The sequence below is a fragment of the Manis pentadactyla genome, chromosome 7 (genome assembly GCF_030020395.1).
Source record: "Manis pentadactyla isolate mManPen7 chromosome 7, mManPen7.hap1, whole genome shotgun sequence".
NCBI classification, from domain to species: domain Eukaryota; kingdom Metazoa; phylum Chordata; class Mammalia; order Pholidota; family Manidae; genus Manis; species Manis pentadactyla.
In genome coordinates, this window is record NC_080025.1 from 121978751 (window position 1) to 122005968 (window position 27218).

The window sequence follows — 27218 nt, forward strand, 5'->3', positions numbered from 1 at the left end:
CAACGGGAATCCACCATTTTGGAGCAGCAGCCCGAGCCAGGCCAAGCCCACAGCAACAGCAGAGATAAACACCATAGCAGCTGGGCAGGAAGCAGAAGCCCTATCTGCGTGCAGCTGCCCAGCACAAGCCACTAGAGGTCGCTGTTCTCCCAGGAGAGGAGGGCCACAAACCAACAAGAAGGGAAGTTCTTCCAGCCATCACTCGTGCCAGCTCTGCAAACTATTCCTATCACCATGAAAAGGCAAAGCTACAGGCAGACAAAGCTCACAGAGACAACACCAGAGAAGGAGACAGATCTAACCAGTCTTCCTGACAAAGAATTCAAAATAAGAATCATAAACATGCTGACAGAGATGCAGAGAAATACGCAAGAGATATGGGATGAAGTCCGGAGGGAGATCACAGATGCCAGAAAGGAGATCGCAGAAATGAAACAAACTCTGGAAGGGTTTATAAGCAGAATGGATAGGATGCAAGAGGCCACTGATGGAATTGAAACCAGAGAACAGGAACGCATAGAAGCTGACATAGAGAGAGATAAAAGGATCTCCAGGAATGAAACAATGTTAAGAGAACTGTGTGACCAATCCAAAAGGAACAATATCCATATTATAGGGGTACTAGAAGAAGAAGAGAGAGGAAAAGGGATGGAAAGTATCTTGGAAGAAATAATTGCTGAAAACTTCCCCACACTGGGGGAGGAAATAATCGAACAGACTATGGAAATACACAGAACCCCCAACAGAAAGGATCCAAGGAGGACAACACCAAGACATATAATAATTAAAATGGCAAAGATCAAGGACAAGCAAAGAGTTTTAAAGTCAGCTAGAGAGAAAAAGGTCACCTATAAAGGAAAACCCATCAGGCTAACATCAGACTTCTCGACAGACACCTTACAGGCCAGAAGAGAATGGCATGATATATTAAATGCAATGAAACAGAAGGGCCTTGAACCAGCACGACTATCATTCAAATATGATGGTGGGATTAAACAATTCCCAGACAAACAAAAGCTGAGGGAATTTGCTTCCCACAAACCACCTCTACAGGACATCTTACAGGGACTGCTCTAGATGGGAGCACTCCTAGAAAGAGCACAGAACAAAACACCCAACATATGAAGAATTGAGGAGGAGGAATAAGAAGGGAGAGAAGAAAAGAATCTCCAGACAGTGTATATAACAGCTCAATAAGTGAGCTAAGTTAGGCAGTAAGATACTAAAGAGGCTAACCTTGAACCTTTGGTAACCACGAATTTAAAGCATGCAATGGCAATAAGTATATATCTTTCAATAGTCACCCTAAATGTTAATGGACTGAATGCAACAATCAAAAGACACAGAGTAATAGAATAGATTAAAAAGCAAGACCCATCTATATGCTGCTTACAAGAAACTCACCTCAAACCCAAAGACATGTACAGACTTAAAGTCAAGGGATGGAAAAACATATTTCAGGCAAACAACAGCGAGAAGAAAGCAGGGGTTGCAGTACTAATATCAGACAAAATAGACTTCAAAACAAAGAAAGTAACAAGAGATAAAGAAGGACACTACATAATGATAAAGGGCTCAGTCCAACAAGAGGATATAACCATTCTAAATATACATGCACTCAACACAGGACCCCCAGCATATGTGAAACAAATACTAACAGAACTAAAGGGGGAAATAGACTGCAATGCATTCATTCTAGGAGACTTCAACACACCACTCACCCCAAAGGATAGATCCAACGGGCAGAAAATAAGTAAGGACATGGAAGCACTGAACAACACAGTAGAGCAGATGGACCTAATAGACATCTATAGAATTCTACATCCAAAAGCAACAGAGTATACATTCTTCTCAAGTGCACATGGAACATTCTCCAGAATAGACCACATACTAGGCCACAAAAAGAGCCTCAGTAAATTCCAAAAGATTGAAATCCTACCAACCAACTTTTCAGACCACAAAGGCATAAAACTAGAAATAAACTGTACAAAGAAAGCAAAAAGGCTCACAAACACATGGAGGCTTAACAACACGCTCCTAAATAATCAATGGATCAATGACCAAATCAAAATGGAGATCCAGCAATATATGGAAACAAACGACAAGAACACTAAGCCCCAACTTCTGTGGGACACAGCAAAAGCAGTCTTAAGAGGAAAGTATATAGCAATCCAAGCATATTTAAAAAAGGAAGAACAATCCCAAATGAATGGTCTAATGTCACAACTATCGAAATTGGAAAAAGAAGAACAAATGAGGCCTAAGGTCAGCAGAAGGAGGGACATAATAAAGATCAGAGAAGAAATAAATAAAATTGAGAAGAATAAAACAATAGCAAAAATCAATGAAACCAAGAGCTGGTTCTTCCAGAAAATAAACAAAATAGATAAGCCTCTAGCCAGACTTATTAAGAGGAAAAGAGAGTCAACACAAATCAACAGTATCAGAAACGAGAAAGGAAAAATCACGACGGACCCCACGGAAATGCAAAGAATTATTGGAGAATACTATGAAAACCTATATGCTAACAAGCTGGGAAACCTAGGAGAAATGGACAACTTCCTAGAAAAATATAACCTTCCAAGATTGACCCAGGAAGAAACAGATAATCTAAACAGACCAATTACCAGCAACAAAATTGAAACGGTAATCAAAAATATACCAAAGAACAAAACCCCCGGGCCAGATGGATTTACCTCGGAATTCTATCAGACATACAGGAAGACATAATACCCATTCTCCTTAGAGTTTTCCAAAAAATAGAGGAGGAGGGGATACTCCCAAACTCATTCTATGAAGCTAACATCACCCAAATACCAAAACCAGGCAAAGACCCCACCAAAAAAGAAAACTATAGACGAATATCTCTGATGAACATAGATGCAAAAATACTCAACAAAATATTAGCAAACAGAATTCAAAAATACATCAAAAGGATCATACACCATGACCAAGTGGGATTCATCCCAGGGATGCAAGGACGGTACAACATTTGAAAGTCCAACAACATCATCCACCACATCAACAAAAAGAAAGACAAAAACCACATGATCATCTCCATAGATGCTGAAAAAGCATTTGACAAAGTTCAACATCCATTCATGATAAAATCTCTCAGCAAAATGGGAATAGAGGGCAAGTACGTCAACATAATAAAGGCCATCTATGAAAAACCCAGAGCCAACATCATATTGAACAGTGAGAAGCTGAAAGCTTTTCCTCTGAGATCAGGAACTAGACAGGGATGCCCACTCTCCCTACTGTTATTTAACATAGTACTGGAGGTCCTAGCCACGGCAATCAGACAAAACAAAAAAATAAAAGGAATCCAGATTGGTAAAGAAGAAGTTAAACTGTCACTATTTGCAGATGACATGATACTGTACATAAAAAACCCTAAAGATTCCACCCCAAAACTACTAGAACTGATACGGGAATACAGCAAAGTTGCAGGATACAAAATCAACACACGGAAATCTGTGGCTTTCCTATACACCAACAATGAACCAACAGAAAGAGAAATCAGGAAAACAACTCCATTCACATTGCATCAAAAAAAATAAAATACCTAGGAATAAACCTAACCAAAGAAGTGAAAGACTTATACTCTGAAAACTACAAGTCACTCTTAAGAGAAATTAAAGGGGACACTAACAGATGGAAACTCATCCCATGCTCGTGGCTAGGAAGAATTAATATCGTCAAAATGGCCATCCTGCCCAAAGCAATATACAGATTTGATGCAGTCCCTATGAAACTACCAGCAACATTCTTCAATGAACTGGAACAAATAATTCAAAAATTCATATGGAAACACCAAAGACCCCGAATAGCCAAAGCAATCCTGAGAAAGAAGAATAAAGTAGGGGGGATCTCACTCCCCAACTTCAAGCTCTACTATAAAGTCATAGTAATCAAGACAATTTGGTACTGGCACAAGAACAGAGCCACAGACCAATGGAACAGACTAGACAATCCAGACATTAACCCAGACATATATGGTCAATTAATATTTGATAAAGGAGCCATGGACATACAATGGTGAAATGACAGTCTTTTCAACAGATGGTGCTGGCAAAACTGGACAGCTACATGTAGAAGAATGAAACTGGACCATTGTCTAACCCCATATGCAAAAGTAAACTCAAAATGGATCAAAGACCTGAATGTAAGTCATGAAACCATTAAACTCTTGGAAGAAAACATAGGCAAAAACCTCTTAGACATAAACATGAGTGACCTCTTCTTGAACATATCTCCCCGGGCAAGGAAAACAACAGCAAAAATGAACAAGTGGAACTATATTAAGCTGAAAAGCTTCTGTACAGCAAAAGACACCATCAATAGAACAAAAAGGAACCCTATAGTATAGGAGAATATATTTGTAAATGACAGATCCGATAAAGGCTTGACATCCAAAATATATAAAGAGCTCACACGCCTCAACAAACAAAAAACAAATAACCCAATTAAAAAATGGGCAGAGGAACTGAACAGACAGTTCTCCAAAAAAGAAATACAGATGGCCAACAGACACATGAAAAGATGATCCACATTGCAAATTAAAACTACAATGAGGTATCACCTCACACCAGTAAGGATGGCTGCCATCCAAAAGACAAACAATAACAAATGTTGGCGACGCTGTGGAGAAAGGGGAACCCTCCTACACTGCTGGTGGGAATGTAAACTAGTTCAACCATTGTGGAAAGCAGTATGGAGGTACATCAAAATGCTCAAAACAGACTTACCATTTGACCCAGGAATTGTACTCCTAGGAATTTACCCTAAGAATGCAGCAATCAAGTTTGAGAAAGACCAATGCACCCCTATGTTTATTGCAGCACTATTTACAATAGCCAAGAATTGGAAGCAACCTAAATGTCCATCAATAGATGAATGGATAAAGAAGAGGTGGTACATATACACAATGGAATACTACTCAGCCATAAGAAAAGGGCAAATCCTACCATTTGCAGCAACATGGATGGAACTGGAGGGTATTATGCTCAGCGAAACAAGCCAAGTGGAAAAAGAGAAATACCAAATGATTTCACTCATCTGTGGAATATAAGAACAAAGGAAAAACTGAAGGAACAAAACAGCAGCAGAATCACAGAACTCAAGAATGGACTAACAGGTACCAAAGGGAAAGGGACTGGGGAGGATGGGTGGGTAGGGAGGGATAAGAGGTGGGAGAAGAAGTGGGGTATTAAGATTAGCATGCATGGGGGGGTTGGAAAAAGGGGAGGGCTGTACAACACAGAGAAGGCAAGTAGTGATTCTACAACATTTTGCTATGCTGATGGATAGTGACTGTAAAGGGGTTTATAGGGGGGACCTGGTATAGGGGAGAGCCTAGTAAACATAATATTCATCATGTAAGTGTAGATTAATGACACCAAAAAAAAAAAAAAAGGCAGTTCCTGTGTGGAGACCTCCAATGAGTTCTACACAAGGGTATAAAGGGCATATAAAAGTGCAGGCAAAGGGTCTGTTTGTGTTTATAGAGAGGATCAAAGCCTAATTTGGCTACCCCGAAAATGAACTAAGATACGATATGAAAAAGAACTTCCAACATCAGCACTCTCTGGAAGACTCATGCCAGAAGATGATCGTTAAAAAACCCCAACAAAGATCCATGCACTGCTACAGCTGTAGATGCACTAATCCCACCAGTTCCTGGACTTGCCATGGGAATGAAGAAGGAGATATCTAAGCTGGCCTGTGCATACAGTAAAACAACAAATTTGACTGGATCTATACTGTTGGAACTCAACCAAGAATTAGGAGAAGTGCAAATTGTAGCGCTCCAAAATGTTACAACTACAGACTATTTACTGTTAAAAGAACATATGGGATGTGAACAGTCCCCAGGAATGGGTTGTTTTAGTTTGTCTGATTTCTCTTAGACTGTTGAAGTTCAGTTGGACAATATCCACCATATCATAGATAAGTTTTCACAAATGCCTAAGGTGCCTAACTGGTTTTCTTGGTTTCACTGGAGATGGCTGGTAATTACAGGTATGCTTTGGTTATGTAACTATACTCCTATTATGTTAATGTGTGTGTGCAATTTAATTAGTAGTTTAAAACCTATACATGCTGAAGTTACTCTACAAGAAGATATGTCAAAGAAATAATCAATCTTCCCATGTTTTCTTCCACCTGCTGCTTCTATAGCTTTTCTTCTTCCTACCTAATTACAACCCTTAAATAGAATTCGTGCCTCATATCAAACTTACCGAGTATCATAATTCTTCCAAGTGTTAAAGACTCCTCAAGACAAATGCTGGGCATAGAAGCCACAGGGCATAAATATGCAAGGAAGTAAAAAGCTAACCTTTTCAAACAATAAGGCTTCTCTCTCACTTACCAACTTTACATTTCCCTGTATGGCCCCGGAAGAAGACTGGTTAGCCAGAGACGGGTAAGATTCCTCAAGGGAGGAACAACCTAAGACAGGCACAGTCGCAGGGGGGCCATCAGGTGAGAAATTGGGGATTAGCAGAGGTGAGGCTTAGAACCTCACCCCCCCTGTTCTGAGAGAAATCTTCTGCATATGTGGATGTTTTATTGCCCTGGTCTAGCTTGGATTAACACATAGTCTACAGGCACACACCTGATCATCTACATTTGCTCTCTTACAACACTAAACTATGTTTTCTACCTTTATCTTGTATCTACCTACCACTTCAGCATTTTATTAAAAATAATAATAATAAAGAGAGAAATGTGGTATCCACATATAAATCAAGTATAAAAATCAAATGAGTATTCATATTTGAACTGACTGTTTATAGTTCATAATGCATCAGCAAAACCGAATGTTTCTGTGATGACTGCCCTTGTACTGCTCACCATGTAACTTATTCAATATGTAAGAATTTGTTCTCCATGTAAGAACTTGTTCGTTATGCTTCAGAAGATTGGAGACTGATGAAAATTAGTCTTGGGGTGGATTAATGATTGTGCATTGAGCATTGACTCCCCTATACAGAATTTTATTGTTGTTAACAACCATTTGATCAATAAATATGAGAGATGCCCTCACAACAACAAAAAAAAGTACACACTTCCAATTGTAAAATAAATAAGTAACCGGGATGTAATGTATAGCATAAGGAATATAGTCAAAATATGGTAACAACTTGGTATGGTGATAGCTGGTACCTAGAATTATCATGTATAGAAATGTTGAATCACTGTGTTGTATACCTGAAACTAATGTAATGTAATACTGTGTGTCAACTACCCTTCAATAAAAAATAATTATCTACAAAAAAATAAATAAATAAAAAATAAACTAAAACATTTTAATACCTTTTGACAAACAAAAAATCAAAAGAAAAACAACCCAGATTGTCATCCTCCAAAAGTTCTCTAAATGCAAGAATGTGTCCCAAGTCTCCCTTGCTGGCCCTGTGCCCATACCATATACTACACCATGCACATGCACTGTGTCCACAAACTCAGGGAGATAGAATATAAACTTAATTTTCTTTTCAGTCTTTTTATTTTCTTTGCTACCTTCAAAGACTCAACTACAGATAATTATTGCTCACAGCTTTATAAAACAGAATTTAATATTCTCTGTTTGATGTAAGCAGACATCAGTTTTCCTCCCTCTTAATAGTAAATTAAACATGTTTTGCTTAATATGTCAGTATTTCTCAAAATTTCTTTGTGGATCAGAGTTGGTTAATCCAGTTTAAATCTTTCCTCTCCTTCCTTCCTTTTTTCCCTTGGACCATTTTTCCCTGGCACAGTAGAGAGCTTCCTAGTCCCTTAGCACAAAGGAAGCAGCTTTTATTTCCTGAGGGAGAGGCTGCAGCAACTTCTAGTGTTTGTACACCTTACACTGTATAATACAAGCTGTGCTCCATGCAAATACAAGGACCTTTCCAGGCTCTTGTGTTGTTTATTCAAACAATTGACTGGAATAGATTTTCAGATGGGAGTGAGTACTGGATTCATGGCCTTCCCTTAGCTAATAATCATTTTTTCTCTCCTACTCCCATCGCTCCCCCCTTGTATTTGGGAAAAGAGGACTAGGGAGACTCTTTTCCACTAAGAATGCAAATATTGGAAATAATGAATAAAGTGTCTATGTGACATGTTAATAATTACTTACATGTGTAGGTCTGAGGCAAAATTTTGGGGGGATGAATCCCAACAGTGGAGTGTGGCACACTGGCAATGTTAGGAAATGCTACTGTGTTATAATATTACTGCTACAATGTGAAAAAAGCAAATTCTAGCTAGAATAATTTCAGAGCAGAAGCTAATCCCAGTTTTTGAAAATAAAATATTTGTTTTAATGAAAGGCAAATCCTTATCTGCCCTTCCCTCCCTTCCTTCCCTGTCTCTACTATGTTTTATTTGTAAATTAGCCTTCCTTCAAAAGAGCTAACACTCGACAAAATCTTTCTCATATGGTTTGTCTCCTTAAATGATCAATTCTGTAGGACCCTTAGTTTCCTGGAGCTTTTATGTATTTCACGCAAATTGACGTGTAACCTGGGCAACGGTGTAGACAGCCCTGGCTGTGTGTGCTATTATATGGTGAATGGCACCACTCAATGTCACAGCTTCCCATAAAAAGAGCTTACAGGGAATGGGACCAGAGACCAATCAACATTTCTGTGCCCAACATCAACCCCCAGACTGTGAGGACAATAGCCTGGGAAAGTAGATTGTGAGTGAACACAACTATGTGAATGACTATTTAACCTGCTAGTCAAGTCATGAACATTGGGGTTCTGAGTTTGTATCTCCTGATGGGAGAGGGAGAAGACATTAGTAGGCAGAACCAGTAGCCTTGGTGTGAGCATAAGATAGGAACAAAAAGTTAGGGAGAAACACAGAGACTTTTTAGCAATCAAAGAACGCTGAAACATACAGGTCAATTTATATTTCAGAGAAACTTTGTGTTCAGGAAGAACCAAGAACCTAAAGTGAATTGACAATTGTAGAGAAACTGATTGTGTTTTCACATTATGTGTGGAAGCAGGAAAGAGATAAAAATATTCACAGACCTGAAAGAGAATGAGAAAGAGCTAGGGGCCTGGGAGAGGCTGGGAATTCACCATGTTCACAGGAACTTTCCTTTTCTTCTGTTTTTTCTCTATCTCTCCAAGTTCTCTTTTTTTCCTTTCTGGCTATGTAAGCAATATATACTCATTGTTGAAAATTTGGAAAATGGAGATATGTAGAGTAAGGAAAATAAAAATCACCTGCAATTACCATTCAGATATCCAATAATGTGAACATACTGGTGCATTTTCTTATTAATCTTTTTTCTTTGGCTTGTATATTTTGAGAGGAAGTTTTAGTTTTTCTCTCAGTTATACATGGATAAAGCTTTAAGGAACAAGTGTTCTTTAGCGTTTGTTAGGAAAAATGACACTTTCACATTTTAATGGATTCTTTTCATATTACTCCCATTACTCTGAGTAACATGCTTATTTTGCCTTCTGCTTTTCTTCCAGTTTTTGGCATTACTTCTTGACTTGAGAGAGATGAAGATCTGGCTATTGCTAAAGTATAGTAATATCATGACTTCTGCGCAATCTTAAAATGAACGTCAGACTTAGTGGTTTAAAACAACAACTCAGTTTGGGTTTGGCGGTTCCTGCAGGAGCAGAGACTTCCAGGCTTCCTGGACACAGTCTCATCCCACTGTTGGTCTAACAGTCAGTGTAGGTCCCAGGCTGGCCCAGATTCAAAGGGGTGCAGAAATGGACTGTTATTGGGAGGAGCAGCAATGTGGCCAAGGGCATGGCCACAGAGCTGTGATTTATTAGGGGGAGTTTTCACCACAAGGCCCTATTTAATTTTGTTCCCACCAAGTTATATTTCCTGTGTTCTTGTTTCTCTGTCTTTCCTATTAAAACTTTCCTCAAATATCTGAAGATCCTTCAAATATCTGGAGATGCTGTTCCTTAATATTAAAGGATATGGTACTAAAAGGCTGATGGGAAGCTCTGAGGACAGGGTGGGGTGTGTGTGTGGAATGTGGGGCCCACTGCTGGGGGATCTGGGTCGATGTTTGACTGGGGAACCCTAATAGTCAGATTCCCCAGGGAAGCGTTCCTAATCTCCTGCCTGGAAGGCATGAACCTGGCTGCTGGGGTTCTGCCTCCCGGGTCCTGACAGAAGGCTCTTTTCAGTGTGGTGCCCCTTCTCAGTGGGCAGGGCCCCTGGGTCCAGGTACTGTCCGTTCAACCCTCTCTAGAGAATTAATCATCCAGTTTTGTCAGGGCAGACAGAAGAACTGTGGATTCCTTTGCTGTTTTCAGCAAACTTCAGCAAAATCTCTTGTTCTTATTTTACTTCCACCCCAAGTTCTGGAGGTGCCTGGTGCCTTCGTTTCTTTTATGGGTTGCATGGTGTACATGGGTTTGCCTCTTGGCTTCCTAGTTTGGGAGTTCACTTTCCCAGTGACACTGAACCTGGTTACCAAACATCTGCTTTCCAGCTTAGAAAATCTTGTTTTTGCTGTTTCCTCTCCCTTCCTCTTTGTCTGTACAGGATGACACCCCACACCTTCACACCTCCTTTATCATCATTTAGTGACTCTGTGTCCATTCAGTTGCAACCAGAAATCTCTCTGCCTCATGCATACCACACACATATATTATACATTCATTCATTATGTATGTTTACTTTTTTCAATGTGTTCCTTCACGGACCAGGCCACATGAAGTGCTGGCAGTTATAAGGACCATGTTAGAAACTGTAGTGCTGCTATGCCTGTGACTTCCACTGAGGAAGTGTTAGGTAATCTGACAACACATTTGTGCCACCACCCTGGCCATACCTGTTTGAAGTGGGAGTAAGCATGTGACCCAAAGGGTGACTGCCATTTTTCTAAGAGAGTTGGCATTAGTTACATACACAGAAAGGGAAAGAAGCCTATTAGTAAAAACAAGAGCATTAAATTTAGAGATTAGCTGAATAAAGATCACATCAGAACACTGGAGCAGGGAACAGAAATGTCTGCTGCTGAGTAGAAAAAAAAACTGGGTCACTAGAATTGCCTTGTACTAACATCCCAGTGCTCTGTGAGGCCTGTTTATGGGATAGTTAATACTGCTTACTATTTAATTTACTTCCTTATACATTCATCCAATAAATCCAGGTTGATTAGCATAAGCTGATCATAGTTCTTTCCCTTGTGCAATCTGAATAGAGCTGGGTCCCTATAACCCTGGCAATGTCAAAGACACTGCCCTGATCAGTGCAATGATAATGATAATAATCCTGGAAGAGGGTCTGGAAAGATCAGTCTTGTCCTACATGGGTTAGGATGAGGGCCCCCTGTTAAGGATATAAAATAGAAAAAATAGCATCTTGATTGAAAACTGGAAGATATTGTTTCTAATTCTAGTTTCCTCACCAATGACTTAAATTCCTGAAACAAGTCACCTACTTTCTATTCCTATTTTTTTTCTTCATCTGCTAATTAAGGAATTCATACCAAAGGACTCAAAGATCTCTCCTGGCTCTCAAATTCTGTATCAACATACCCATGTCGTCAGATTCTTTCAAGATCATGACAGCAGAGACTTATATACAGCTTCCTTTCTCTTGCAATTACTTCAGTCCATTGCAAAAGTCCAAAACCACACTTTCTTCATTCCTTTAAATATTTTCCCTATTTCTCTGTTACCATCATTCACACTTCTTCGTGTGCAAACATTTGAATAGTGAGTAGGAAAAGTCCAGGCAACATTGTGTCTGTGGAAAAAGAGAGGATGTGTAGTGTGAGGTGTAGCATGTGTCAGTGTGAATGCGTGGGGTGTGTGTGTGCACATATGTTGGATACAGAGATTAGGGGACAGGAATAGTGAAGACAGGAAGTGAAGGTATGATGTTCGGGTGTTATTTAGGAATGTCTTTGGTTTTTACCTTCAAAAAGAACTTTATTCCTCTGGGACTTAGTAATTTTTCAGTATGAAATAAAAATGAAGCTGATGCTAAGGTTCTGATATTGGGTCTAGAAAGTTATAGAAATTTGGTATAAAGTAAATTTTGTAAACATAAAAGTACATTTATCTGTCTCTTACTTAATAATGTTAAAAGAATAAGGTCAAAAGACATTAAGCCAAAAGGCTACTGGTAGAGATTTCAATGGGGAATATTTTAATTTGTTCCCAGAACTTCAAAAGTCATAGTCATTCTCTAAATAAGCTAAAAGTAAAAGAAACACTTAATTATGAGTAGAGTTTCTGAAAAATGCAATTAGAGTTAAGTTTTTTAAAGATAATACAAAACATTCTGAATAAAAGTAGAGTTTTGTTTATCCCTCTAGCTACATGCATTTTAAAACTACATCATCTCCTCAAAAAACAATTAAAAAATAGAACTACCATATGACCCAGCAATTCCATTTCTGGGTATATAACCAAAGGAAATGCACTCAGAATCTCAAAGAAATATCAACACTCCTCTGTTCATTATAGCATTATTCAAAATAGCGAAGACATAGAAACAACCTAAGTGTTCATCAACAGATGAATGGATAAGGAAAATGTGGCATATACATACAATGGAATATTACTCAGCCTTAAAAAGGAAGGAATTCTGCCATTTGTGACAACACAGATGGACCTGGAGGGCATTATGCTAAGTGAAATAAGCCAGACACAGAAAGACAAATATCGTATGATCTTATTCATATTTGGAACATAAAATAACTAAATTCACAGAAGAAGAGACCAGAAAAATGTTTGCCAGGACTTGGGGGGAGAGGGACATGGAGAAGGTGATGGTCAAAGGGTACAAAGTTTCAGTTATGCAAGATAAAGAAGTTCTGGTAATCTACTACACAGCAGTGCCTAAAGCTATAAATAATGTACTGTATACTTAAAATTTGCTCAGAGGATAGATCTTATGTGTCCTTATCACACAGAAACAATGACTGTAATGACAAAGGCAGCTGGAGGAAACTTTGACAGGTCATAGACAGGCTTATGGCCTTGCTGATGGTGGTTTCATGGGTGTATACTTACCTTAAAACTCATCCTATTGTTTACATTAAATATGTATAGGTTTTTACTTGCCAATCATACCTCAAAAAAGTGGCTTAAAAATAAAATAAAATATTTAGTATTTGGCTTTTTCCAGAAAAGATTTGCTGACACCTGCTTTAGGGCATTCACTTTTCAACTTCAGTGTTTGTCTAAATGATTTGGAATACTCTAAAAATGTAGCTTCCTGGGTTCCACCCCTTGAAACATGAATTCAGTAAGTCTGTGGAGGCCTACGAATGATCATTTTAAACTTTTACTTCAAATAATTCTGACCCAGATAACCTTGTGCCAGACATTAAGAAATACTGCCTAAGGGTCAACAATAAAAGCTCAAGAGGTAGTTTGTAGGCAGATTCAAAGATCTCTCTGCAGTATTATGTCCCTTTCCCCCCAAATTAAAACCAACTCAATGCCTCTTGTATTTCCTACAAAACACAAAGTTCTCCTCATTAGAAACTCTCCCTTTTGTGTAAAAGTAATACATTTCAGTTGAAGTATAGCACCCTGGACAGTTCACAAAGAGGCTCTCTCAAATAGGTTCAGTTTGAGATATATTCTTAAGAGGTTTGAAGTAATGATTTTAGTTTATGTTGGTTATGTGTTTATGAATAAATTTTTATTTGTTCCTGCTCATATAATTTTATATGCGTTAGAATAATTCATTTAAAAAGGTTACCTCTTGTCCTTGAATATTTCTAAAGGAAATTATTCATGCAAAAATAAGTAAAATATTTTGCTTAGTTTGCTACCAGCTTCTCACTAAAATTTAATATAAAGTGAATTCAATATTGAGTTTCTTCCATTTATACCTTCAGAAAGGAAATTATAGTTTAACAAGCACACAGCAGCTCCTTGTATTTAATACTTTAGTGTTAAGGATCAGGCTTATCATACCTTGATCTTCAGAAATGATTAGCTAGGAATACAGAAATGCTGTTCAGGGCAAGAAATTGTGAAGAGAACATGTTCTAAGGCTGTGTTTCCCCAATAATTCTGATCCAACGCTTCCCATAGGCTTGATATAAAAGTGAACATTCTGAAGACACTCTCCTGGAGATTTGTTAATCTGAAATGGTTCCCAGGAAAGTGTATTTTTAATAAGAAGACAGATGATTCTTACGATAAGAAAAGTTTACAGAACACTGTTACGAGGTTACAAATTACTAGCCAGTGGTAATTATTATAGGCTTCAGCACTCAAGCTCCGATTACAGAAAAAGAAGATAGGCTGTGTTCTTCAGGCATCACACTTAGATGCTCCTGATTTCTTCTTCACATGGATGTCTGTTTCTGGTAAGAAACTAGAGATGCCTGATCAGAATCTGTCACATCACTTCAGCTCTTTAGCTCTTTGGTGCTTATCACCTTTGGCTTAGATGTATTGAGTTGTTAGGTGGGGCATTTCTGTTTTATAACTATCCATCTTTTAACCTCCGTGCAAAAAAAGGATAGGTCCGACCTCCCCAACTCTGCCCATTTTATATATCCTCATCCTGTGACTACTAAATTTGTGTGGTGTTGGAGTAAAGAATCTCTTGTATAATATACTTCTCTCTATAGGCACATATAAAGAAAAAATTACTTGTTTGGTGGTTGGTTGGAACAGTGAATGATTTTCTAACTGAGGATGGGGAAGACTACCTATGGTGTTTTTAATCAGAATCAGGAAAGGGATATACAGTTTGAAAACATTCTTAATATTATAATTTTTTATTTGTATACTTGTGGAGAAAATGGAAATTTCTGACCAGGATTTCTGCCTGGTCTCAGTATCTCCCATTGTATATATAGAAGAGCCTGTTAGCACATATATGGGATGTTTACTGGGGACAGAGTGGCTGGTCAGTCATGGGGGCACCGGCCTAGGGGAGGGGTGGAGAGGAAACACCGTCTGTCCTCCCCTCAGTTCCTGGGACATAATTGGTTGGGGTATCCCTCAGTTACCACAGAGGCCTGCCCACGGAATTCCTCTCAATGCTAGGGGTGGGAAGTCGAGAGCTGGGAGAGCAGGCAGAGAGCAGTGAAAGCGTGGGTGCAGACAGCTTGGAGAGTGGACAGGAAAGCCTGGAGGGAGAACTAGGAGATAACGGTGGCTAGCAGACGGAAGCTCTGGAGCCCTGGTGCTAGCAGACGATTAAGCCCATGGGGAATGCGATGGAGCAGCGCTGGACCCACCTGCTTGTACACGGCTGGGTATTGCAGTGAGAATAAACGTGTTACAAAGCCTTTTTAAGCCCCCAACTTGTCCTTGTCTTTATTTTGTCTCATCAAATTCATAGAGAAGTTGCCTGGAGTGGGGAGCCCCTTTCTCCTGGAGCAACAATAATGAAAGAAAAACAATTATTTCTATGCTTTTCATTTCAGCTGAAATAAAAGTGCAATTGTTATTTTTTCATTGGTGGGGATATGCAGAAGACATAACAGTTTTTAACTAGACAGTCTCCTCTGGAAGGAATATAAAGAGTGAAATTTTAATTTTAACAACACAGGACATGGGGTAAAGATTTTATCTACGATATATGGCTTCTAATATACTCCCTCCAATGTTCAGATTCTGCGATTTTTCAAACATTCAGAATGTCTTGTTTTGAAATATTATTATTCTAATCACTTTTCTCCATTTCATTCCTCCCACATACATGTCTGATTATAGTATATATAGAGTTAAGGAGAAAAAAACCCCTGGAGTTATGTTCACTCCTAGGATGAAGGAATCTGGAAAGAACAAGCTTCCTTCTATTAATAAGAGCTAGATAAATGACAAATCATGACTTTTCTTGGGCCCATTAGAGACCTCAGGACACAAGACAACTGAACAATCTGACACTCACGGAGGGACAACCTCATCCAAGGGGAGAAGGGGTGTGTGGAATGAATCACCTAAGGTAGAACAAGGTAGGAAGAGATGTCAGCCCCCATACCTACAGCCTGACAGAAGATGGCATCCTGATTCTAGATACAAACATTATTTACCTCAACCTTTACTATTCTACATGAGATATCTGTCATTCAACCAAAAATTATGAAACATATAAGAAAAATAAAATCACTCTCAAGAGACAAATGACCCAAATGTGGGAAGTATTAGACAGCGAAGGTAATTGTTCTTTAAAAATAAACTGATTTTAAAATAGTTTTAGATTTACACAAGAGTTACGAAGATAGAATGAGGGGTGCTAATACCCATTTTCCCTGATTGTTAATTAGGATCCGTAGGATTTGTATATATAGTACATTGGTCACAACTAAGGATCTAACAATACATTGCTAATAACTAACCTCTGATGTTTATTCAGATCTTATTAGTTTTCCCTTTGGTCCCTTTTCTGTTCCAGGATCTTACCCAAGATATACTGCATTTAGTTACCATGCTGTCTTAGCCTCCAGTGGTTTGGTAAACTGGACACTTTTGAGGAGTATTGGCCAGATATATTGTTGAACGTTCCCCAATTTAGGTTTACCTGGTGTTTTTCTTCTGGTTAGACTGGGTTTTTAGGAAGAAGACCACTGAGGCACAGTGTCATTCTCATTACATCATACCAAGGGCGCATGTTATTAACATGATATAACACCGATGAGGTTAACTTTTATCATCTGGCCTAGGGAATATTTGCTAGGGTTCAATCTGTTCAGCCTTTCACTTGTTGTTAGGATGCAGTGGTGACTTTCATGCTCCTTAAATATAGAACAGAAAACTGGAAGTCCCTCTTGTGTTATTCTAAAAAAAAAATTGATTTCCTCTGTATTTAAAATTGATTTGCTTAGGGTTTTGTAAAGTAGTCTCATAATTTTTTTTAAAAAGTTTTGTTTTAATTGTTATATCTCTTTTGTCATTTAGAATTTTGCATAACTTTGCTTTTCCCCTGCTTCTGGACTAATTAGCTAGTGACCTGCCTATTGTGTTAAATTTTCACTATCACTTTTGGATTTTATTAGTTTAACTCTTTCTGTTTTCAAATTGATTAATTTTTGCTTTTATCTTTAGTAATTCCCTCTTTTCTTCTTTGTATAGCTTTTTGAATAGGTTGCTTAATTAGTTAATTTTAATTTTGTATTTGTATTTCTACAGGTGTTTAACACTGAAACTGGAGACGATTAAGCCCATGCTGGGGAACAGGAGCGAGCAGCGCTGGACCTTTAGTTATATTTTACAGATGTTTAGTTATATTTTATAGATATTGTATGTCATATTTTCATACTTGCTATTGTCAATAAAATTTGAAATCTTGACTTGTGTTTTTTCTAGATCCAAGAATTGTGTTTTATTAACATGTTTTTTAAATTTTTATGTGAAAGGGCTCTTTTAAAAGTTTTTTATTATTAAGGTCTAGGTTTATTGCATTGTGTCAAATAGTACTGTTAGTATTATTTCCACTTTCCATTAATATTGGAGTTAGGATTAAACTCCAATTTATGGAGTTTCCTAGCCCTCCTCAAAACTGTATGCTGCCCCAAAACTCATAGTCTCTGTCCTCAAAGCATCTAGAATAATTTTCATTGTCTGCAGCTAAGAACAGTGACATAGACAATGAGAGTAATAATCCTAACTACTGGCAGGACTGTTTTCATATAACATCTCCATGAGGTTTCCACATCATAGGTTCTGGTTCTGTTCCTTAGCTCTGTGGGCCCAGAGACCCATTCCTGTCAGTTGTCTAGGGTGGTCAGGTTGAGAAACTGACTCACGCTGCTGAGACTGACACTGAGACAAGCAGGACTGAGCTGGGTATAAATGCTAATTAATTGATCAAGATGTCATTTAATTTCTTCCTATATTCAAGCTACCTGATCTTAAGCCTGGGTGACGAAAACTGGGACTGAGTATGAATATGCCAGAAATGAACCCTGCAGATGCCAATATATACCAAGTGACAAAAACATGGCGATAACATCAGAGCCTCCAAGTGAATGGGTCTTTGCAGTCTCCCTTCTGCTTCCCAGGGGATGCTCTGAGGATGGTGGCAACGGGGACAGGTAATGCCAAATCCTAATGATGAGTGACTGAGCAAAGCAGAGCAAAAACTGGAGGGATTTCTAAGACCTTGAGACAAATCTCTCAGATAACAGCCTGAAGGACTTACCAACAGGAGTGACTGACCAAATACAACCCTACCAGGAGCAGACCTGGACAAACATAATGAAGTTCAAATTTGCTGATGTTTATTTTGAGACCTGTTTTACTTCTCTCCCCATGTAATACGTTACAATCTGGATTCTGTCTAGACCTAAATCCTGAGGTTCCATTAGAGGATGTTTTACCCAACCATTTTGTAGTTAATTCTTAGGTTATTACATTTAGAGCAGAAGTAAGGAGGAGAGTTGATTTCTTGTATTACCCTTCAGAAGACAATCTTATAAGTTCTTGAAGTGGGCCCCATTCAAACCATCAGGCACTGACAACACTAATCTGTCAATATTCTCTAGAAATATCTACCTACACACTCTATCTTTAGACTTTAAGAATGAAGACTTGTGAAACTTATCTTTCTTCTAATTTAAAACTTAAATTTTGAGATCTCTTTCCCTCTGCAAACACAAGTGATTATTTTTAGTTATTTTCACTGTATCTTGACTGTGTTTCATTTACTTACTTAGGGAATATTTTAAGAAAAATATCTTTAAAAATATATCATTTAGGTTCAAATTTAAAGAAAAAATTACGGTAAAGAATTGATCTCTTATTGAACCAATGTAACCTGCCATGTTTCATATATCTTATCTAAAAAATTTAGTTATATAATTACATATTAGTTGTATATTAGTTATATATATATATAGTTGAAGAAACTTGGTGCTGCTTTATAGGTTACATAACTCTATCCTTGCCACTAAACTGGCAAAAAATCTATTGACACCTAAGATCAATTTTGTAAGTTTTGCTAAAAATAGAACAAATAATACTAAAGAAATGTTGTTTTGGGACATGGCTAATAGGTAGTGAATGAGTCTCAAGGATTCTGTTTAAAGCTCTTTTAGACAGTCCAAAGAAGATGCATTTTTTTCCCTTCCTATTAGGAAGCATTTTGAAATTATAAGTAGTTATGGGAATAAGTTATTTTGTACTGGTTATAAGTAGATACTCCTGTAGGCTTATACAAAATAGTTCCTGAAACTCTTTTCTTTAATATGTGTTTCTGGAATAAAAGTAAATCTGGATAATTTTAAAAAATTGGTTTATAATTGCAGTTATATCATGATTGCTTTCTTGCTACACTACCCATGCCATTATCCTTGGAATCCTTCTTTATATTTTCTTGCTCTTTATCTTTAGCAATACCAATTTTGGAAAGAACTTGCCATAATTTACAACAGAAATATAAGAACAATAAGGACCATTAATACAAGAATAATAACACCATTAACAAAATATAAACACAATACCAGAATGGGAAGGAAAGCAGAACTCAATGTCATGAGTTCCTAGATATAGAAAGTTACTGTGACTAAGCTGCAAATCTAAGGTTACTCCATCTGGATTCAGGTAGAGGGACTTGTGATGATTGTGGTGGCAAGAAAACCAAGGATCATCAGTGGTAGAGCAGAGCCTGACCTTTGCTTTAGCTCCTTCTGAGAAAGGAATTTATCTTAGGGTTTTTTGTTTTGTTTTGTTTTTGTTTTTTAATAAGGGGAATGTAATACATCATACCTGACAAGCAACCTCAGAGAAAATGTAGAGAGATTCCCCAGCTTACTGACTTGTATGTCCCATGTAACAAATTTATTTGAATAGGCCAAGCTCAGAAGAAACAAGTTTTTCTCTAACCTCTGCCTTCAGACGTATTTCAGAAATCATCCTTTCTCACCTCTTGGTGGCATTAGAGAGCCTACAGGCTTCTAAGGCTCATCTAATTTTCAGGTTTTGAGGAAGATAAATTAAAACACCAGTCTCACATCTAATTATAATCTTCATCTCCTCCCCATCTCAGGGCTGATGTAGAGGTTGGAGGCCAGCAGGGAAGAAAGTGGGGATTCAGTGATTTACTCCCTCTACTACCTCCTTTCCCTTCCTCTTGCTCTTATAAGACCATAGAGTTGTGGGCCTGGGAGAAATAAATTAAAGTCCACTTGCCTGGCTCTATGGTGATCTGGCCTCCACTGGGGAAGGAGACCAAATTCAGGCTGCTTTCTGCTCTTCAAGAACTTGAATGATTCCTCCTTCATCACTTCTTGGAAAGGGAGAGACACTTACCTGCTCAACTCTTCTCAGGCCTTGCCTCATTGAGGAACACGCCTAGCCTGTCTCTACCTAGTTCTCTTAAAACAGAAATGATCAAGGCTGATGTAAGAAGTCTCACCGTGGGTAACAGAACTCATATGCAAAAATCTCTTGGAGAAGAGCCCTCATTTCCCAGGAGGAACACAGGTGGCTAAGGCTGCCATTCCATCTATGTTATTATGAATAGTGTATAGTAGGTTGACAGTAAATAGTTATGGAGTAAATGAGATCTGCAGCAATTCCAAATTCCAGAATTCAGTGTTGTTACTTATCATCTATCCCACAGTCATCATCACCATTTAACAGTAACTGAATTTCTTGGGTGTAGAAAACTGTCCTGTAAAGAATGACATCAGCATCATGGAGACATAACATGTCCTTCCTTTTTGTCCCTTTAGCAACTCAGATTTGATATTCATAAACAAGTATCTCTCTGGTAGTAGTGAAAACAAGCACAATATGCCAAGGGACTTGGGGGGTATCTTGCCCACCTGTGCATCAGGTAACAGGCAAATAAACATCCTAATGGCTGTGACACCAGCAAGAGCCTCTTAACTGGTGTCAGCCCCTCTTGCTGTGGTCTAGGAACACCAGGAGAACACCAGCTGGGGTAGACATTTGCTAATGAGAGAGCCTTTCTGGAAGTCCAGGTTCTTGAGGAGAAGCTCCAGCACTCCATTGGAAGAGAACAAAATGGGTGTGGATGCATCGCAGTGGAACTCTACCAGCAGCAGTCTGTACCCAAAGAAGGCATAGCTGAGAGCTGGAGGAGGCTGGCAACCTCTCCCCAGGGAGGAGAGGGACCATGGTGAGTGAGTGCTGCTTTCCCCAATTGTGTGGGATGCTGTTGAAAAAAACCAAACAAACATTTCTCTTACATGGCATCCAGAATATTAATGTGAGACCTTCATGACCAGGGGCCAGGGTAGGAGTGGTAGATTGAGAAAGAGGCAGATAAAAGGACAGTAGAGGGATGTGGTTACTATCAGGAAGCCTGCTGGGAAAATCTCACCTGATGATCCCCAGAACTGGCCCACAGGTACACCCGATACTCAATGTACCAAACCCACACACCCCCTAACTCCATGGCTGGCTCTTTGTGCTTGGTTCCAAGAGTGCTGGTGCACCCAACAGGGAGCACACACAGATACTGGACCAGGGAGGAACCACAATCTTGAGCTGTAGCACTGCCCTCTAGGAAACAAAATGGAAGTTTCCAGTAGCTGGCCTGATGCATTTTAAAAGCAAGAGAAGACATACAAGCTTCAGAATTCTTCGATGAGAAAGAGCAAAAAGTATAAAGCAGGTGTATCCTTATAAAGCCCGAGAAAGCATCAGAATATACATGAGGACTAAGGAAAGTATTGATCACTTATAGGCAGCTAGTAAAGACTGAAGGAGGTGACAGCAGCTTCAGATGTGAAAACAGCAACGCGAACTTCCAAAGAACATGAGGAGTCAGGGAAACATAACATCACCAAAAGATGACAATGATCCTTCAATAACAAAATCCAATTACAAGATTGTGATTCATCCAATAAGGAATTCAAAATAGCTATTTTGAGGAAACTTAGTGAGATATAAATAACCCACAAAAGATAATTCAGTGAAATCAGGAAGTGATACAAAACCAAGATGAGAAAATTAACAGAGATGGAGAACCAAACAAAAATTCTGGAGCTAAAGAATTCAATGAATGAAATGAGAAAGTGCAATAGAGAGCATCAACAAAAGATAAGAAGACAGAACCCGTGAGTTTGAGGACAGGAACATTGAAGTAACCCGGGAAGGGGTTGGGGGGGGCGGATAAAAGGAAAAAAATAATGAAAGAGTGAAGAAATTCTAAGTGATTTTTGAGATATCATCAAAAGAACAAATATCATTTGAATCGTAGAAGGAGAAGAAAGGGAGAATTAGGCAGAGAACTTATTTGAAGAAATAATGGCCAAGAACTTCCCAAATCTGGAGAGAGATTTTTATATTCAGTTCCTAAAACTCATGGATCACTCCATTATTTCAATTCAAAATTATCTTTTCCATATATATTACAATGAAACTGTCAAAAATCAATGAGCAAATCTTGAAAGCAGGAATAGAGTAATGATTGTTACCTGCAAAGGATCCCCCACTAGGCTATCAGCAGATATCTCAGCAGAGATGTTGCAGGCCACAGAGAGTGAGAAGATACATTCAAGTGCTGGAGAAAAAAGGTTGCTAGCCAAGTATACTCTATCCAGAAGGTTATTCTTCAGAAATGAAGGTCATAAAGACTTCCCCAAACAAAAGCTGAGAGAGTTCATTGCCACTAGACTTGCCTACAGGAAATGATAAAAGGAGTTCTTCAAGCAAAAAAGAAAGGATGTTAATTAGCACCATGAAAACATATGAAAATATGTAATACACTGGTAAAGGTAAATATATAGTAAGTTGCAGAAAAGTCTAATTCTGCAATTGATGGTGTGTTAACCACATAAAAGGTTAAAATATAAGAGTATTAAAAACAACTATAGCTCCTATCATTTGTTAATGAATACAAATGAATGATAAAAAATATCATTTGTTAATGAATAATGAAAAAGGGGCAAATCATGATATTAAAAACATAAAAGGGAAGAAGAATAATAAGAGACAAATAGTAAGAAGAGACAATGAAGTTTATAATATGATGATAAAGGCATTGACTCAACAAGAAGATATAACATATGCATACCCAACTTTGGAGCACTTAAATATAGTAAGCAAATACATTATATCTGAAGGGAGAAATAGACAAAACAATAATAGAAGGCAGCTTCAACACTTCACTTTTAACAATGGACAGAAAATTTTCAGAGAAAATTCATAAGGAAATGTTGGGCTTGAACCATAATTTTGATCAAATGAACCTAACATGTAGAACATTCCATTCAACAGCAGCAGAATATACAATCTTCTCAAGTGTACAGAGAACATCCTCCAGGATAGATCATATGATACACCACAGAACAAGTGTTAGCAAATTGAATAAGGTTGAAATCATACCAGGTATCTTTTCTTATCACAATGCTATGAAATTAGAAATCTACTACAACAGGACACTTGGAAAACTTACAAGCATGTGAACACTAAACAGCACAAGCCTGACCAACCAATGGGTCAAAGACAAAATCAAAAGAGAAATAAAAAAATCTCAAAACAAATGAAAATGAAAACAATATACCAAAACCTATGGGATACTGTAATAACAGTCCACAGAGGAAAGTTTGTAGTAATAAATTAATATGTTAAGATATACAAAAGATGTCAAAAAAACAGCCTACTTTTATACCTCAAGGAACTAGGAAAAGAATAATATGCTAAGACCAAAGGAAGCAGAAGAAAGAAAATAAGTAATATCAGAGTGGAAAGAAATGAAACAGAGATCAGGAAAACAATAGAAAAGATAGGTGAAATTAATATTTTTTTAATTTGATATTTGAAATCAATGTTTTTTTGGAAATACAAACTTGGCAAACTATCACACAGGGTACTGTGCAGAGTACTGCTGCTTACTGGTATTAGTTGTGTCACTGCAAACTCCCAGGTGCCCAGGGGTCTTGCCCCTGTGCTCAGTCAGCCTCTAGGCCCAGCACCTTACCTTTAAAGCCTTAATCAATGTAGGGCCACTCAACATTAGTGAAGTGGAACAATATAGACTCTAGCACAGACGACAGCTTCCCAGGCACAGAACCAGGACTTCTCATCAAATGGGATGCTTATAACAGAGATGAGGAGGGTCAGGAAGCAAGAGGGGAAGAAGTTGAGGAAGATGGTGTGAGACATCAGGGCAGGGGACTGAGCTCTCATGCTGGAGGTGCAGTGGCCAGCACTGTGGGGTAGCATTTACCGCAAGTGCTGGGACAGTGAGGCCAACTGCGAGACAGTGAAGGCCAGCAATGGGAGGAAAGGAGTGGCCACTGCAGTCATTTGCTGATACATAGCAAAACCGGCTGGAATATCTTCAGTCGTTCAATCACAGTCCTGTTTGTAGAGAAATACCCCGTAATGATGAACTGAACTACGATGTGATTCCTAATAGCTGAAGGGATGATTCACACACAAGAAATCAACAGAAAAGTCAGCAATGGCCAGGGAGTCAACCTCAAAATTCTTTACCTGAGCCAGAAAAGAGAAGGTGGGTGAAAGAAGAGACTGACACAGTAGGAGGCAGTAAACTAGCTGGTTAACCAGCAAGTAAGAGTTTTAGTAAGTTCCCACATCATTGATAAGCACCAAATACATAGTTAGGGTTGAAATAGGAGCAAAAATTGTACAGCATCAATGCCCACCAAAGGCAGAAGTCCAGGCTGGTGAGAATCACACCCACAGGTGACAGCCATTTGACCTGCACCCACTCTCTGCCCAGCACTGCGGCAATTAACCTGCTCTGCACAATTGTTCCCAAGGACTCAAGCTCATGGGTGATAATGAAGAGGCCATGTGAGTTGGATAGGCATCACCCTTCTTCTCCAAAGTATCTTGGGCTCAGCATCTCTGCAACAATTCCCAGGCAGAGAACAGTCTGCAGGTCCTACCACTGTCTCACACAAGAAAATACCCTGGATGAACGTTTGCCCTGGTTCATTGTTGACTGCCGTTTTCCCATCTGCAGGATTTCTTTATGCTTTGCTAGCTGGTTTGTTATCAGGCCTGGATGCAGGGAGATGTTTGAATGTGACTTCCTGCTCCTGAGGTGATTTGATTATTTCCATAAAAGGCATACCTATTTCATAACCATGATATTTATTTCCTCTTTATCTGACTGAGGTATCTAGTTTATTTCTCCATCTACTTCAAATGATACCTTCACTCTTTTAACCAAACATCTGAACTGCAGGAAGGATTAATTCTTTCCTGTCCATTCATGTCTAGGGTAATATTTCTATTTTGCTAATTGAATGCCGTAACAATGTGAACATCAGAAACCCTGTTTCCTCACCTTTCATAGCTGCTGGGGGAAGATGCTACAACCGAAGTGTGGGTGCAATTATTTAAAATAATACAGAAAAGTCTTTACTCTGAGATACCACCTACAAAATTGCTGAAACTCTAGACCTTCAAGTATCCTCATTTAATGCAGGCCACTTTCATAACTGTCTGTTGAATTCCTGGACTCAGGGAAATCACTGCATGCTCTCCATTGTGCCCTACAACCAAGGTGTAGCATTCTTAGCTGCTGTTATACCAGTTCCAATGCCCTGAGCATAGCCTTTATGTATCTTTGGAAATTGTTCACCTTCCACTAACATCACTGTTGTTTTTTTTCTCTCCTTTCATGATTAGGCTTTTTTTGGTCACTGCTCATATTGCTCAAGATGAATTAGAAGAGGGTCCTCTTCAAATAATTTTTAAAAATTAGGCCTACCAAATAGGGACACCTAGAAGCTTGCTCTCTTCATTTATTTATTTACTGTCATTAAGCTTCACCTTCTTTGACCAGCTGGTGGAGACCAATGGAGTCACTGATGGTGGTAACTTTAAATGCCTCCAACCCTGATGTAATCTGGTTTTGTAAAATTACAACCCATTAGTTGTTTCTGGAAGTATCTCCTGTGAGTTCATAAGCAAGTCTGATCCTAGTGGATGCTGGATGGTCTGACCTGTCAGGCACCTGCTGAGGATCCTGTACTTTCTAGCTGCTTCCCTCTCCAGCAGCACACTGTGGCCTCTGCCACACCGTTTCCCATGCTATGTGCCTGCTGCTTTAAGCCCCATACCTGCGTGTTGTGAGCTTGAGCTGAGCAGCCAGCAGTCTGTGGTGAAGCAGAGCTGTATTCACACTCTGAGCTGTTCAAGGGGAATGGAACATTGACTCCTTGCTCTTCTATCCTTTGTAATTTCACCACAGGCATATTTGATTTGCTGTTGCCCAAACAACTACAATAGTACCCTTATGAAGCAGAGCCTTTTTCTATCTTAATTCTAGGACCACAATTCTGCATATCTAATGTCGCTGGCATGGCAGTCAACGTGGTGGTGTGTAGTGCCTTGGAACATAAGGTTGGTAATTGAAAGGCTCAGAGCAAAATGACCACTGTATGCATGAAACTTGTAAATTTGTAGATGGTGGGCACTGTTTTGGACAAGGGACAAACTACACATTATTTCTAAGTATCTAGGAATTAATTCATAGCTATATAGGCAGACTAGAGAATGAATTCAGGAAATGTGTTCAGGAAAACAGTATCAGATAGACACCAAATATTTAATTAATGGCTTAAAAAATGAGAGGAGAGTTCCAACAATTACTAATTGATGAAAGAGACAAAGTGAAAGTTATTGAAGCTATCTGTGATAAGCACCAAGTATGTATGGACTTTAATCATTCAAAGAAGAGAAAACAAAAGTAATCAGACACGAAGCTTAGAATTCTGTAAGCAGGAAACCACTGAATTCAGGATGCTAATGTAAACCATAGTTTAAAAATATTACACTATGAAACAATATTAGAATACATCTTCTTTGCATTCTCAATGAAATGTAAAACCCAGGAAATTAAAAAGTGATACAACAAAACAGTAGCTTGCAATTAAAAGGTGAATTGGTTGAGATGTATCCAGACATAAGAATTTATTCATTCTTTTGCATGTGTATATACAGTTTTCCTAATACCATTTGTTGAAGAGACTATGTCTCCCTCTTCTTTGTCAAAAATCAGTTAACTGTGCATACTTGGGTTTATTCCCTGGCTCTCTATTCTCTTCCACTGGCCTGTGTTTATCTTTATGTCAATACCATACCGTTTTAATTACTGCAGCTTTGTAATATATTTTGGAACCAGAGTATGTGATTCCTTCCATTTTAATTTTTTCTCAAGATTGTTTTGGCCCTTCTGATTATTTCATGGTTCCAAATGAATTTTAGGATTGTTTTTCTATTTTTGTAAAAAAATTATTTCTAAGTATTTTATCCTTCTTGATGCTACTGCAAATGGGATTGTTTTCTTAA

The 27218-nt window shown here is 38.5% G+C and overlaps 2 protein-coding genes across 3 annotated transcripts in view; both read right to left on the bottom strand.

Annotated features, from left to right (window-relative positions):
* Positions 1–27218, bottom strand: part of SLC13A1 (solute carrier family 13 member 1) — a 225485-nt gene that overhangs the window by 19753 nt on the left and 178514 nt on the right. Inside the window, exon 16 of one of the 2 annotated variants that reach the window (XM_036905614.2) lies at positions 13826–15347. The exons of the other annotated variant lie outside the window; for it this stretch is intronic. The gene's annotated coding sequence lies outside the window, so the exon portion shown is untranslated. Of the gene's footprint in view, positions 1–13825; positions 15348–27218 lie in introns of those variants that run through there. 2 annotated transcript variants of the gene reach the window in all.
* TAS2R16 (taste 2 receptor member 16) lies at positions 23615–26122 on the bottom strand. The gene is given in 4 exon segments (XM_057504972.1): positions 23615–23918; positions 23921–24200; positions 24511–24720; positions 25988–26122. Coding segments are annotated over 4 exon segments (693 nt in total). The 3' UTR covers positions 23615–23850.